Here is a 13,930-nt window from a genome sequence, read left to right as displayed (position 1 = left end):
GTTGTTTTCAATAATTTTTTCTTTATTTTGATCTCTGCAACTTAGAGCAACATGCTTAGAATCTAAACATTGTGTAGTTCAACCATTCCTATGATGCTTGGATGTTGGGAGACAATCCTCGATGGGTCTCTCACATTTCTGGATGTCCTACATTAGCTTTTTTCCCAGACTATATTTCCAAGGATGCTTGTATTAGAAACAGTCTTGGAAGTTAGAGATAATGTCTCTCTACAGGACAGAAGGAGGTTGGGTTTGCTGAACAGGATAGTAAAGATAATGACTGCTCCAGGACAAAGTTTGGGCAGGTTTGCTAGCCCTCTTCAAGGAGTGGTGTTTCCCAAGCTCAAGATTCCCAAACTGTGAGGCAAACCCACTGTATATACCTACCCATCCATCAGCCCTAGGACTTATGGGGCAAGGACAATGAACATGAATGTAAAACTCATGTTGCTGGCTTAACAAGAGTAGTCAAGTCCTTTGTCTCTGATCTAGGAGTCTCATATCTCCTGCCAATATGCACGAAACTGGAAGGTTAACTTATTAGCTTACAAATAAGGTAAAACCTCAAATTCTCTATAGTTCTTGACATAGTTCTTGAGCACCTTATACAATGTTGGCACACTTCAATTTCTGTTCATGTTGTTTCTTATTTGTCTGCTTGCTCTGGGAAGAAGGGGTTGTGGCCAACTATGGAACTGGATTCAACAAAGAAGAAGTGATAGACATGTATGAGCCCATGGCCACCTCCTCACCATAAACTACATGCTTGCATCCTTCTTTTCTGCAGTTCATTCCACTCACAACATAATGTTTCTTCATTACAGATATATGAGTTCTCTCTCTCCAGCAAGGCTGTAAACTCATACAGGCAAGGACTACTACCTCCAGAGAGGTCTACCATCATTACTCCATTTACTCATGTGAATAAAGCCTGGGCTTTGGGATCAGGATTTGAATCCCTGCTAAGCCATTCATTACCTGTGCAGCCTTGTACAAGTTAATTAGCCTCTGCTAACTTTCTCAGCTGTGAAAATGGGGCATGGGGTGTTCTAGAACATTTCACTCAGGGCTGTTGTAAATCACATGAGATAATATAAAGTCCTAATACAATGTCCCCTTTTAAGTCATGTACTATTTTCTACTCACTTCTCCCAACTTATCCCTAAATAGTGATACATTCCTGAGATGAAACTAATAGAATTCTCAAGAATAAACTGAAATTACAAAAGGCTACTCTTTGACTTAGCACTGTCTCTAGGAATTTATCTTTAGGAAACAACAGATTCATGTACAACTCTGTTCATTACAGTGTTACTTATTAGAATTAAAAACAATTACAAACAACCTAAATGTCTAATAGGGGATTATTTAAATCAATCACTGAATAGTCATGCAAGGTAATGTTCTGCAGCAATTAAAAAAAAAATCTGTCATAGAATTACATAGATTTAATGACATGGATATTCACTCTTCAGTGAAAACAAGCATGTTCCAATATGTATATCGGTGGAAGAGGATAAAGAGTCCAGAAATAAACCCACTCTTATATGGTCAATTAATCTAGAACAAAGGAGGCAAGAATATACAAGGGGGAAAAGATAGTTTCTTCAATGGTGCTAGGAAAAGCTGGACAGCTACATGTAAAAGAATGAAACTGAACCACTCTCTCACACCATACACAAAAATAAACTCAAGATGAATTAAAGACCTATATGTGAGATCTGAAACCATAAAACTAAAAGATAACATAGGCAGTAGACTCTTGGACATTGGCCTTAGCAACATATTTATGGATATGTTTCCTCAGGCAAGGAAAACAAAAGCAGAAATAAACTATGTGGACTACTTCAAAATAAAGAGCTTCTGCTCAGCAAAGGAAACCATCAACAAAATGAAAAGGCAACTTACTGAATGGGAGAAAATCCACACAAATGACCTATCCAATAAGAGGTTGATATGCAAAATACATAAAGAACTTCTACAACCCAGCACCAACAAATAATCTGATGAAAAACGGGAAAAAGGCCTGAATAGACATTTCCCCAAAGATATACATATGGCCAACAGACATATGAAAAGATGGTCAAGATCCCTTATCATCAGGGAAATGCAAATCAAAATGACAATGAGGTATCACCTCACACCTGTCAGAATGGCTAGTATAAAAAGATAAATAATTAAGTATTGGTGAGGATGTCGAAAAAAGGGAATGCTCGTGCACTGTTGGCAGGAATGTAAATTGGTGCAGCCACCATGGAAAACAGTATGGAGATTCCTCAAAAAATTTAAAATGGCTATACTATACAATCCAGTAATTCCACTACTAGGTATTTACCCAAAGAAAATGAAAACACTAATTTGAAAAGATGTATGCACCCCTGTGTTCACTGCAGCATTATTTATAATAGGTAAGGTAAGATATGGAAGCAACCCAATATATATATATCTCCCCATACACGTGGAATATTACTCAGCTATAAAAAAGAATGAGAGCTTGCCATTTGCAACAACATGGATAAGCCTAGAGGTATGATGCTAACTAAAACAAGTCCAGGGATGCCTGGGTGGCTCAGTTGGTTAGGCGTCCAACTCTTGATTTCAGCTCAGGTCGTGATCTCACAGTTCACGAGATTGAGCTCCACGTGGGGCTCTGCACTGATAGTGTGGAGCCTGCCTTGGATTCTCTCTCCCTCTCTCTTTGCCTCTCCCTCACCTGAGTGCACACACACGCTCTCTCCATCTCTCTCAAAATAAATTCCACAAAAAAAAACCCTCCAACAGAGACAAATCCATATCATTTCACCTATTATGTGTAATCTAAAAAATAAAACAAAGAAAGAAACAAACAAAAACAGACTCATAAATACAGAGAACAAACTGGTGGTTGCCAGAGGGAAGACAGTATGCGGCGGTGGGGGGGGTGGTGGGGGGGAGGGAGGTGGGGAATGGGCAAAATAGGCGATGGGGCTTACAAAGAAAAAAAAAAGCAGGCTACAGAACACATATAAATACTATTCCAATTTCTTTAAATGTATATCCATCATAAGATACTAAAAGGTTACAGATTAAAATGTTTTACTGATTGATTTTGTTATATACTTCCCTGTATCTTTTATATCTATCTACATCTATATCCCTGAAATAAACATACATATGATCTATAATAAGTAAAAAACACATTTGATATTATAAAAACTATGCATAGTATCTTATTAGAAACCCAAATAGGAAGTAGGAAAATATTAATGGTTTTTGAGTATAGTTCAGCCTGAAAAAAATGATCCAAGAAATAATACTATCAGAATGTCTTGGAAGGCTTATGTTCCTTTTTAATCTCAAATCTAAGATACCTTACTTTACAGAAGAGCAGAAAACACAAGAAGAGACATGCCAATACTAATCACCTACTGAAGTTTATATTCTTTATTCTGATAAAGTTGTTTAGAAAATGCTGCCAGCAATTACCAATACTGGGATGCAACTCAACATGTGAATTCACTTTTCATGTAAGTACCCCCTTATCTCCCAACCACAAGGAACGAATTTAAATGAGTTCTTTTCTCACCTTAACACCTATTGCATTATAAAATTGTTCAGAGTCTTTAGAAGATGTTTGGAATGAAGATATTACTTGATTACCTGGCTTTTTCTGTGCCTCCCATGCCTTGATGAATATCAATGAATTCCATCAGCTGCTTCTGCAACATCATATCTTGGCCCTCAATTTGAGTAATGAATTTATGCTGTAAAAGATCTGATACTGTTGGACGCTTTTCATAATCTTTAGTCAAGCACCTGCACTAGCAAAAAAACAAAAACAAAAACAAAAAAAAAACCATGCAATTGTTAGATAAGTTCGAGTTTTGGCATTATTACTCATCTTGCTAAGGACTATCATAACACAAGAGGATGAGGCTCCTCTCAAATGTTCATCCTGCAAAGCAGACCTCAAAAAAAAAAAGTCAAACTGCAATACGAAGAATGCATGTTTACAAAAGTGCACACATCCGTGAGTGATGAGACTACAGTGATACCAACTTCCGACTAAACACTCCTCCCTAGTGCTCCAGCAAGCACGCTGGCATAGAGGTCATTAAATGTGGTCTCTGCTGCAAAGTCTCCTTTACAAGCCAGGAGCTAAAGAAGGAAGCACTGAAGTCATTACAGTTTGAATGGTTATCTAAAATTAAAACAAACTTTTCCTTTTCCCTCCCACAATGCTTTTAAAGGCTTCTCAATTGATCTATTTCTTTCTATGTAATCAAGCTGCTAACCTACTTGAGAAGGCTAATGTGTTGAAGATGTTTAAATTCCACACCAGTAGATGTTTTTGGAGAGCTGTATATGAAGCAGATTTACTAAGGCACACTGCACCTCTTGGTAGGTTCAACGGGATCATAGCATGAGAAAGGATAAAGGTAGTGAGAACACCTGAAATAGCATCACGAAAGGGACATTTGAACAAAGGGGACATCTAATCAGCCATGACAGGTGTCTTCATATATTTGAAAGTGGGATTAGACCAGTTTTCAGTGGTCAAAAGTGACACAGAACCTAGGATCGATTCATGGAATTAAGGGAGAAACAGGGGCACCTGGGTGGTTCAGTTGGTTAAGCGTCTGACTTTGGCTCAGGTCATGAGCTTACGTTTGTGAGTTCAAATCCCGCATGAGGCTCTCTGCTGTGAGCACAGAGCCTCGTTCAGATCCTCTGTCCTCTTCTCTCTCTGCCCTACCCCCACTCGCACGTGTATGCTCGCGCTCTCTTTCTCTCAAAAATAAATAAAACATTTAAAAAAATTAAAAGAGAAACAGATTTCAGGTCAGTATAAGGAAGAACTTTCCAACAGGAAGGCTTCTCAGACAGAATGGGCTGCACTGGGAAGTATGATTACCTTTATTGGACATGGTTACATACTGATGGATGGCCACTCAGTGCACATGTTCAAGAAGGATTTATGCTCTGTGTGTGGTTTGGGCTGTATACATTTCCAGTACCCTTCCAACCATGAGATTCAGAGGAGCAAGACAACTGGTCAGAGTTGGGCTGACACTTGGGATATAGGAAAAGAAAGAAGAAGAAGAAGACACCCATGCCTTGACTTGGGCAGTGGTGTTTCTAATCTGTACTGTTACTCCTCCTGGTATGATAATTTAGCAATTTATTTTCCTGGGCTTAAGCAATAACATATTTCCCAAGGATGTTAAAATACGCTAAGGAATAAGGATGATGTCTGAAATTAAGAACAAGTGCTCTTAGTTTTCATTTATTTTCATTAACAGAATGCATCAATTTCTGACATCTGTAGCACTTGTTCAATGTATTGAGTAGAATCACATATGAAATTATTTTATTCAAGTAAAACTGTATCAAATAGCTGATGTGAGGGGCGCCTGGGTGATTCAGTCAGCCAAGTGTCCAACTTCTAATTTCAGCTCAGGTCATGATTGCAGGGTCGTGGGATCGAGCCCCGTATTGGTCTCCTCCCCGTGTGGAGCCTGCTTAAGAATCTCCCCCTCTGTGCCTCTTCCCAGCTTATACACTCTCTCTCTAAAAAAATTTTTTTTAATATTTAAAAAATGTTCAAATAGCTGATGTGTACCAGGCACTCTGCTGGACACTGGCATTACAACGACAAATACGGCATATTCAGTGTCCTGCAGTTACTTACTGTCTAGCTGGGAAGAGAGGCATCTAAAGAGGCAGTTAAATAAAAGTGGCAATGTTCCTAGGGGAAGAAGAAAAAAATACAGTGATAGCACACAGGACAGAATACTAACTAGCTGCCTAGAGGAAATCAGGAAATGTTACTCAGAGGTGAAATTGTGTGAAACATGTCAAAATCAACAAGTTCATTCAAGGAGCTATGCGAAAGGACTGCAGACATGGGGAACCCTTCAATGTTACCAGCGATTCTCCCAAGAGATGTGTTTATTAAATATTCTGTAGTGTATGGTGCATACTCAATAATAAGGGCTTATGTGAAATTTGGGGAACAAAATGGACTATCAATCCTTGGATTTTCCACAACCCTTAAATCTAAGCCTCTTGTCTTTACAGGAACGAGCAGATATTCTTGGTAGAAAAACCAATGATTGTAGAATGTGTGAGTATGACTGGTTCCTCTACTTTCTTTGCCGTTTCCACATTTTCTGAGTGTTGTCTGACACACCTACTTTTTTCTTTTCAAATTTTTATTTAAATTCTAGTTAGTTAACATACAGTGCAATATGGGTTTCAGGAGTAGAGTTCAGTGATTCATCACTCACATACAACACCCAGGGCTCATCATAAGTGCCCTCCTTAATACCCATCACCCATCTAGCCCGTGCCCTGCCCACCTCCCTCTGTCAACCCTGTTTGTTCTCTATCTTTAAGAGTCTTCATGGTTTGTTTGCCTCTTTCTTTTTTTCTCCCCCGGCATATGTTCATCTGTTTTGTTTCTTCGATTCCATATATGAGTGAATTACGTAAGATTTGTCTTTCTCTGACTGACTTATTTTTCGTAGCATAATACACTGTAGCTCCATCCATGTTGTTGCAAATGGCAAGATTTCATTTTCATGGCTGAGTAATATTTGTTGTATGTGTATATATATGCGCACACACACACACACACACACACACCACATTTTCTTTATCCATTCATCAGTCGCTGGACACTTGGGCTCCCTCCACAGTTTGGCTATTATTATTGATGATGTAACACACCTAACTCTTAATGTCTTCTCTCTTCCAATTACAAACTGCGTCATCCCTTACCTTATTATTACTACTGTTACTACTACTACTACTACTACTACTACTATTATTATTATTAATTTATGGTGAAAAAATAGTAAGACTGTGAAAACAGGTTTGTGGGGCAGATATTTAGAAATCATTCACTCATATCTTCAAGTCAACTGTCCGAAGGTGCTGCACTTGTGCTAAATATTTGTCAAATTAAAGATGTTCACTGAGGGGCACTGGGTGGCTCAGTCAGTTAAGCGTCCAGCTTCGGCTCAGGTCAGGATCTCGCAGTTCATGAGTTCGAGTCCTGCATCGGGCTCTGTGCTGACTGTTCAGAGCCTGGAGCCTGCCTCACATTCTGCGTCTCCCTCTCTCTCTGCCCCTCCCCCACTCACACTCTGTCTCTCTCTGTGTCAGATAAACAAACATTTAAAAAACTGTTAACTGAATTTCCAAATAAATAATGTTCGCTAAATTTCAAATACATAAGCATTTTACCTGTACAATTATCTGATTCATTGATTGCAATGAAAATTCCCTGATGGTAACAAGAATGAGAGGTGCAGATAAATGAAAGGTTAAAAAGCCGATTGAATAGATGATGGTTGGGTTGAGTGTGTGGAAGATGCTAAGGGCACAGCTTGCAAAAGGCAGGTGGACAGAAGGATGTGTAAACGGACAATGCAACTTCAGGAGCATAGCTATGGTTAAACAAAGAAACGTGACCCTAAGATCATTATTAGAGCAATAATGAATTCACTGAACATTCAGAAGAAACGTTTTTGGTTTTGAAGAAAATAATAGAAACTACTGGGCTATTCAATAGATAAGACATAAGGAGGAGATTCAGAAGCATGGAGGAATGGTTGTAAAAGGCACATTTCAAAGTTCTAGCAAGATGGTATCTTTCTCTCTCTCATTTTTTTTAAGACTCTATTGTTGGGGCACCTGGGTGGCTCCGTGGGTTAAGCATCCAACTTCCACTCAGGTCATGATCATACAGTCCATTGAGTTCGAGCCCCCACATTGGGCACTGTGCTGACAGCTCAGCCTGGAGCCTGGATTGATCCTGTGTCTCCCTCTCTCTCTGCCCCTCCCCCACTCACACTCTATCTCTCTTTCTCAAAAAAAAAAAATGTTGAAAACAATTTTTAAAGAAAGACTCTGTTGTTACTCACTTGCTAATGAAGTCATTGAATTCTGCTGACCATATCTCAGGCTGCCTTAGATGGGGGGGTGGATTCCTAGAAAAATAAGAATCAAGGTTGGATTGTGCACGTTGGTCAGTCAGTGCACAATCAGAGCTGGACAGACTAATGCATTACTGCAGTCAGAGGTTCTGCCAGGCATCATCAAGCAGGGCCACAATTTTCGAATTCAAAGACAGATAATTAGTTATTAATCATTCTTTATATAAAATGACAGCTTGTTTCTCTGAATGCACTTAATAGATGACCCAATTTTTCTGATAAATTTTTTTTCTTTTAAGGAGTCTTTCTGCTTTTACCTGAGAGCCCTATGGGGAAACATCAATAACTTGGCAGAATAGAAACAATGAATACTAGAGACTTTTTTTTTAACTCTGAGTCCTGCAGAAGCCTCTGAGGAATATCCAGGGTACAGAGAGGTAACCTCAAAGGTGTGCTGTTCAGAATACGAGGGAGACTGTGGCAGAGAGGGGCATTAATAGAATGCCTTTAGGAGCTGTTCTGTTGCTTCTGGAAACAAGGTTACGAAAGTAAGGAACTGGAAAATATGATTAGCTATAAAGCTCTGAATGCCACTTAAAAGATTTTGTTATTAGTTTCTCTTATTTTTAGGCCAAACAAATCTTTTTGTTTTTGGCATGTTCAGGAATACAAAGGCACATCACTTGGAAATGAGGCTGATCTAACTCTGTAATCAAGCAGCATTGATCAACCATGATGGCTGAACTTGCTGAAGTACTGCCTTACGCTAATTCTAACAGCTCTTTGTTTTCATTAGTAGAATGGAAACACTTTGTCTTCAGTTCTGCATTACTCCTTAAATAGCTTATAATGAAATTAGTGTACAGTTTGTACAGGCTCATTAAAGAAAAGTGCAGCCACTCATCTACCCTAGATCACGCCTAGGGCTCATTGTACAATTCTCAGGGCCATTTGAAGACTGCTGATTTGCACATTAAAAGAAGTAATTCTTTTCTCCAATGGTCTTGCTTTGTTTCTCGTCCTCCTGAAAATTTCCTTTCTAAGAGATTTATTGGCTTGCTTTGAGTATAACAAAGTTTTGATGATTTGAGAACACTCAGAACAAGGTAGCTTTTCAGATCCCTTTTTTCCCCCCAATTATTTCTACAGTTAGTGTTCTAAGAACTTCATGTCAGAGATATACTCTGACATGGTGGCAGAAGTAAGGAGAAATAAGTAAGAGAATGTAGTTTCCAGAAGCACCTTGCTCACAGGTGCAATAAACACGAATGGTGGTGTCATTCCTCCTCCATCTGGTGTCACTACCAAGAGTAATAACATCCGGCTAACAACCTTGGTAGTTTAAACCATAATTAAAATGGCTCAGGAAGTACAGTGCTTCTTACACACTGAATGACAGTAGGAGTTAGGAAACATAGATTTTTTTTTCTGTTTTCCTCAAATTTAATGAAATGGCTTAGACTTGGCAGAGAGCCGGTTTTCTGTTCTTTTTTTGTAATCTTGTTTCCCCTCTTACCGAATAAGCAGTATATTTTACAAGTAAGTCAGACCTGAGATTTACATTCACATTGTTACATAAAGGATGATAAGGCATTATAATTCAGAACATGTATATCAGACAGGAAGGTCAAAGATAAAATTAAAAACACACTCAAATTCTTTGGTCTTCTACTAATTTAAATACATGCCAAATGTCCCAAATGGACCCATTTAGACATGAATACGACATATTGGCATTATTTCTTTAGGACTGGAGAACTGCACCCCAGGGCTTTGCATATATGATTCTACATGCTATAGGCACTAGGGTGACAAAATTTGTTTAATGGAGAGTGGTAACAAGCTATATAACATACTACCCTACTACCCTGCCCTAGACCCCTTTCATCACAGGCCCTGGGTGTGCACTCCATTAGAATTATGGTACCAGGCACAGTCTTTAAGATAGCCCTCAAAAGGTAACATATTTGTATTAAAAACAGGCAGTCTTTTCAAATCAGGTTTTGGAAATATCTAGGAACTAACCAAAACATGTATAAAATAGTGTTTAATTAGTAATACGATAAAAAGGGGAAAATTTGTCAATATACACACTGAAGGGGAGGGGTCTACGTAGATAGGAAAGTGCTTTCGTGGCTCCAAAGAGATTATTCTAAAGTTACTGTTCTATGTTAATATGTTCAAAATATTAACAAGTTCAAAATCATTACTATTTTATCAGTCAAATCTGTTTATAATTTTATTAGTAACATCATTTTAAACTTCCAAAGAGACATCTTAGCAAGTAGTAAAAAATTACTGGATTGATAGAGTAAAGCAAAGCGAATCACTGTTGCACTGACTATGGCCCAGGGCCTTCCTGACAAATTTGGGAGTGGATCAAGAGTGAAAGGAACTGCTGTTTTCTGAGATCAAGTCCTCCAAAAAGGAAAACACACTGAGTGTCAAGAGAAAGATCTTACTTAGACCAGGAAAATGAAACCATTGAATAAATACAGTGTCTCAGAATAGGCAGAATGATATTCCAGGCCACTGTGCTCCAAACTTGCTGAAATATGTTGAATATTTCCATGATGAGCACTGGCTTGGGGAAGAAAGACAGGCTACAGATACTGTACCCCATGTTCATCCTCTGACCTTGGTATTTTGAAGAGTGCTCTCATAGGATGCAGGTCGGCCAGTGGAGGATCTCCATCCCCTAGCTCGATGGCTGTGATCCCCAGGGACCATGTGTCACACCTGGCATCATAAGTGGTATCCAATTGCTGTTCACATGCAATCACCTAGTAGAAAATAGGGGGGGAAAAAGTGAAGTTTATGACTTTAGCAAGCATTGTAGCAAAAGTAAGCATAAAAGTCCCCAATTTATATTAAAAATTCACGTGACAAATATTCACAGTATTAGTCATAATAGCCCCAAAGGGGAAACAACCCAAATGTCCATCAACTGGTGATGGATAAACAAAATATGGTATATGCATACAATGGAATATTATTCAGCCATCAGAAGGAATGGACTATTGATACATGCTACAACATGGGTAAACACTAAAAGAAAGAAGCCAGACATGAAGGCCACATAGTGTATGACTCTATTTACATGAAATGCTCACAATAAGCAAATCCACAGACAAAAAGCAGATTAGTGGTTGCCTAGTGTAGGAGAGCTTGGGAGTGACTGTTACTGAGTAAAGGATTTCTTCTAGAGGGAAAGAAAATGCTTTAAAACTAGATTCTGATGATGGTTGCACAACTCTGTAAATATACACCTAAAAGTAATCAAATTGTACATGTCAAATAAGCTAATTATATGGTATGTGTATGTGAACTTTATATTAATAAAGCTGTTAAAAATAAAAAAACACATTCATATGAATTTTCTGTTCTGTTGTGTATCTTCAAGGAATAATATAAAAATGTATTTTGCCCCACCATATTTTTTTCATTATTTTATGGCTACATGTGATCCTGGAATATCTCACCAAAGGCTTGGGTGAATTTATGCCCCAATTTGCCTAAGACATTCTTGGTTTTATGCTTGCTTTCCTAGAGTCATTATAAATATCATCCCCTTTCTCTCTGCAAAGTGTCATGGCTTGTAAAAAGTATATGTTCACCTATCATGGTCACTATTTCCCTTGTGCCCTCCATCCTGATACACACGGATTTCAGTTTGGAAAGGATGGTTTTATGTAACCAACAACTGCTACCTTTGATCTAGACTTTAATTTAAAAATATCAAATCAAGGGGTGCCTGGGTGCCTCAGTCAGTTAAGCGTCTGACTTCGGCTCAGGTCATGATCTTATGGTTCATGGGTTCAAGCCCCACATTGGGCTCTGTGCTGAAAGCTTGGGGCCTGGAGCCTGATTCAGATTCTCCCTCTCTTTCTTCCCTCCCCTGCTCATGCCCTGTCTCTGTCTCTCAAAAATAAACAAACATAAAAAAATTTTTTTTAAATGTCAAATCAAGAGTTTCACTTTTCAACTTATAATTGACTTGAACAATCTTGCCTCTGAGTCTGTAAAAACACTGAAATAAATTTATGCCATTAATTATGGAGAACATATTAAAACTATTTCCCTTACTATTTTCTAATCTAAGAGATTTGTCATTAATAACATAGATCTGGTATATATGTTAGCTTCATTAGCTAGATAGCTTCATTAGCTAGATAGCTGGTTATTCAAAATATACTCTTCAACAGTTCTTTTTTTTTTTTTTTAATTTTTTTTTTCAACGTTTATTCATTTTTGGGACAGAGAGAGACAGAGCATGAACGGGGGAGGGGCAGAGAGAGAGGGAGACACAGAATCGGAAGCAGGCTCCAGGCTCTGAGCCATCAGCCCAGAGCCTGACGCGGGGCTCGAACTCACGGACCGCGAGATCGTGACCTGGCTGAAGTCGAACGCTTAACAGACTGCGCCACCCAGGCGCCCCTCAACAGTTCTAAATAAATGGACATTTATTGAAATACTGACACTTATTCACAAGTTAGAAAATGCTTATTACAGAAAGACATATAATATGCACAAAATATTAATATTAATAAAATATTAATATTAATAATTAATTTTAAATTAATTAGAAAAGAAGAAGGTAAAGTTAACAATACATGCATTCATATACATAATCTCTTATTCATTTTATTTTTTTTTTAATTTTTTTTTCAACGTTTATTTTTTTGGGACAGAGAGAGACAGAGCATGAACGGGGGAGGGGCAGAGAGAGAGGGAGACACAGAATCGGAAACAGGCTCCAGGCTCCGAGCCATCAGCCCAGAGCCTGACGCGGGGCTCGAACTCACGGACCGCGAGATCGTGACCTGGCTGAAGTCGGACGCTTAACCGACTGCGCCACCCAGGTGCCCCTCAACAGTTCTAAATAAATGGACATTTATTGAAATACTGACACTTATTCACAAGTTAGAAAATGCTTATTACAGAAAGACATATAATATGCACAAAATATGGAATATATATGTATTTATATGACAGCTTGAAAAGACGGCAGTGAATCTTTCCCCTTTATGTAATACCCATTGGTTTGTTAAGCAGGAAAGCACTTTCAAACCCCGTTTACTGAAAATAAATAATGACCTACCAGTAAAATGATAGTCGAGTAACTGCATTCTTAAGGAGTGTCAATTTTATGATTAACTCCTTTAATACTCTGATAATTGAATTTTAGATAGATCAAAATATTTTCTTTTACTTATATGTGAGAGTTGTTCCAAGATCCACTAATCAAAATTGCTTTCTTTACTAGGGTGCCTGGGCGTCTGACTTTGGCTCAGGTCATGATCTTGCAGTTCATGGGTTAAGGCCCTGCATCAGGCTCTTGCCAACAGCTCAGAGCCTGGAGCCTCCTTCAGATTCCATGTCTCCCTGTCTCTCTGTCCCTCCCCCAGTCATGCTCTCTCTCAAAAAAACACTTTAAAGAAGTTTTTTTTTTAATTGCTTTTTCACTAAAAGCAAACTTACACATATAACAATGGTCTGTTTCTATAACATATGAAAAATATAAAGCTACACTATTATTTAATATTAATAATAGTACAATTATTACATATTATAGCATTTATATTACTAATATACATAAATAAGATACACTGTTTAATATTATCCCTATATTTTATCAATTTAGTTTTAAAATTTTGTCATGAGCTTTTAAAACACTAGTAATACATCAGAACAAACTGAAGAAACTCTCACTTGAGAATCCCTTAATTCAATTTTGGTTTTGTTTATAAGATTACGCTATTTTTATTCCAAGATGTACACCTTGCTTAAAAGTTTTTTAATTCAGGGGCACTTGGGTGGCTCAGTCGGTTAAGCGTCCAACGTCCGCTCAGGTCATGATACACCAGTCTGTGGGTTCGAGCCCCGCATCAGGCTCTGTGCTGACAGCTCGGAGCCTGGAGCCTGCTTCAGATTCTGTGTCTCCCTCTCTCTCTGCTCCTCCCCCGTGCTCGCTCGCACACACTCCCTCTCTCTCAAAAGTAAATAAA

General features: G+C 38.4%; 1 protein-coding gene across 1 annotated transcript in view; it reads right to left on the bottom strand.

Moving 5' to 3' along the window:
• The window catches only part of MYO3A (myosin IIIA), a 229,463-nt gene that overhangs the window by 169,618 nt on the left and 45,915 nt on the right, over positions 1-13,930 (bottom strand). The window contains 3 exon segments of the mRNA XM_032593843.1: positions 3,640-3,795; positions 7,911-7,976; positions 10,560-10,705. Of these exon segments, the coding sequence (XP_032449734.1) occupies positions 3,640-3,795; positions 7,911-7,976; positions 10,560-10,705 (368 nt within the window).

This window comes from Lynx canadensis, chromosome B4 (assembly GCF_007474595.2).
Source record: "Lynx canadensis isolate LIC74 chromosome B4, mLynCan4.pri.v2, whole genome shotgun sequence".
Taxonomy (NCBI): Eukaryota; Metazoa; Chordata; class Mammalia; order Carnivora; family Felidae; genus Lynx; species Lynx canadensis.
This window is presented reverse-complemented; position numbering and strand designations above follow the sequence as displayed.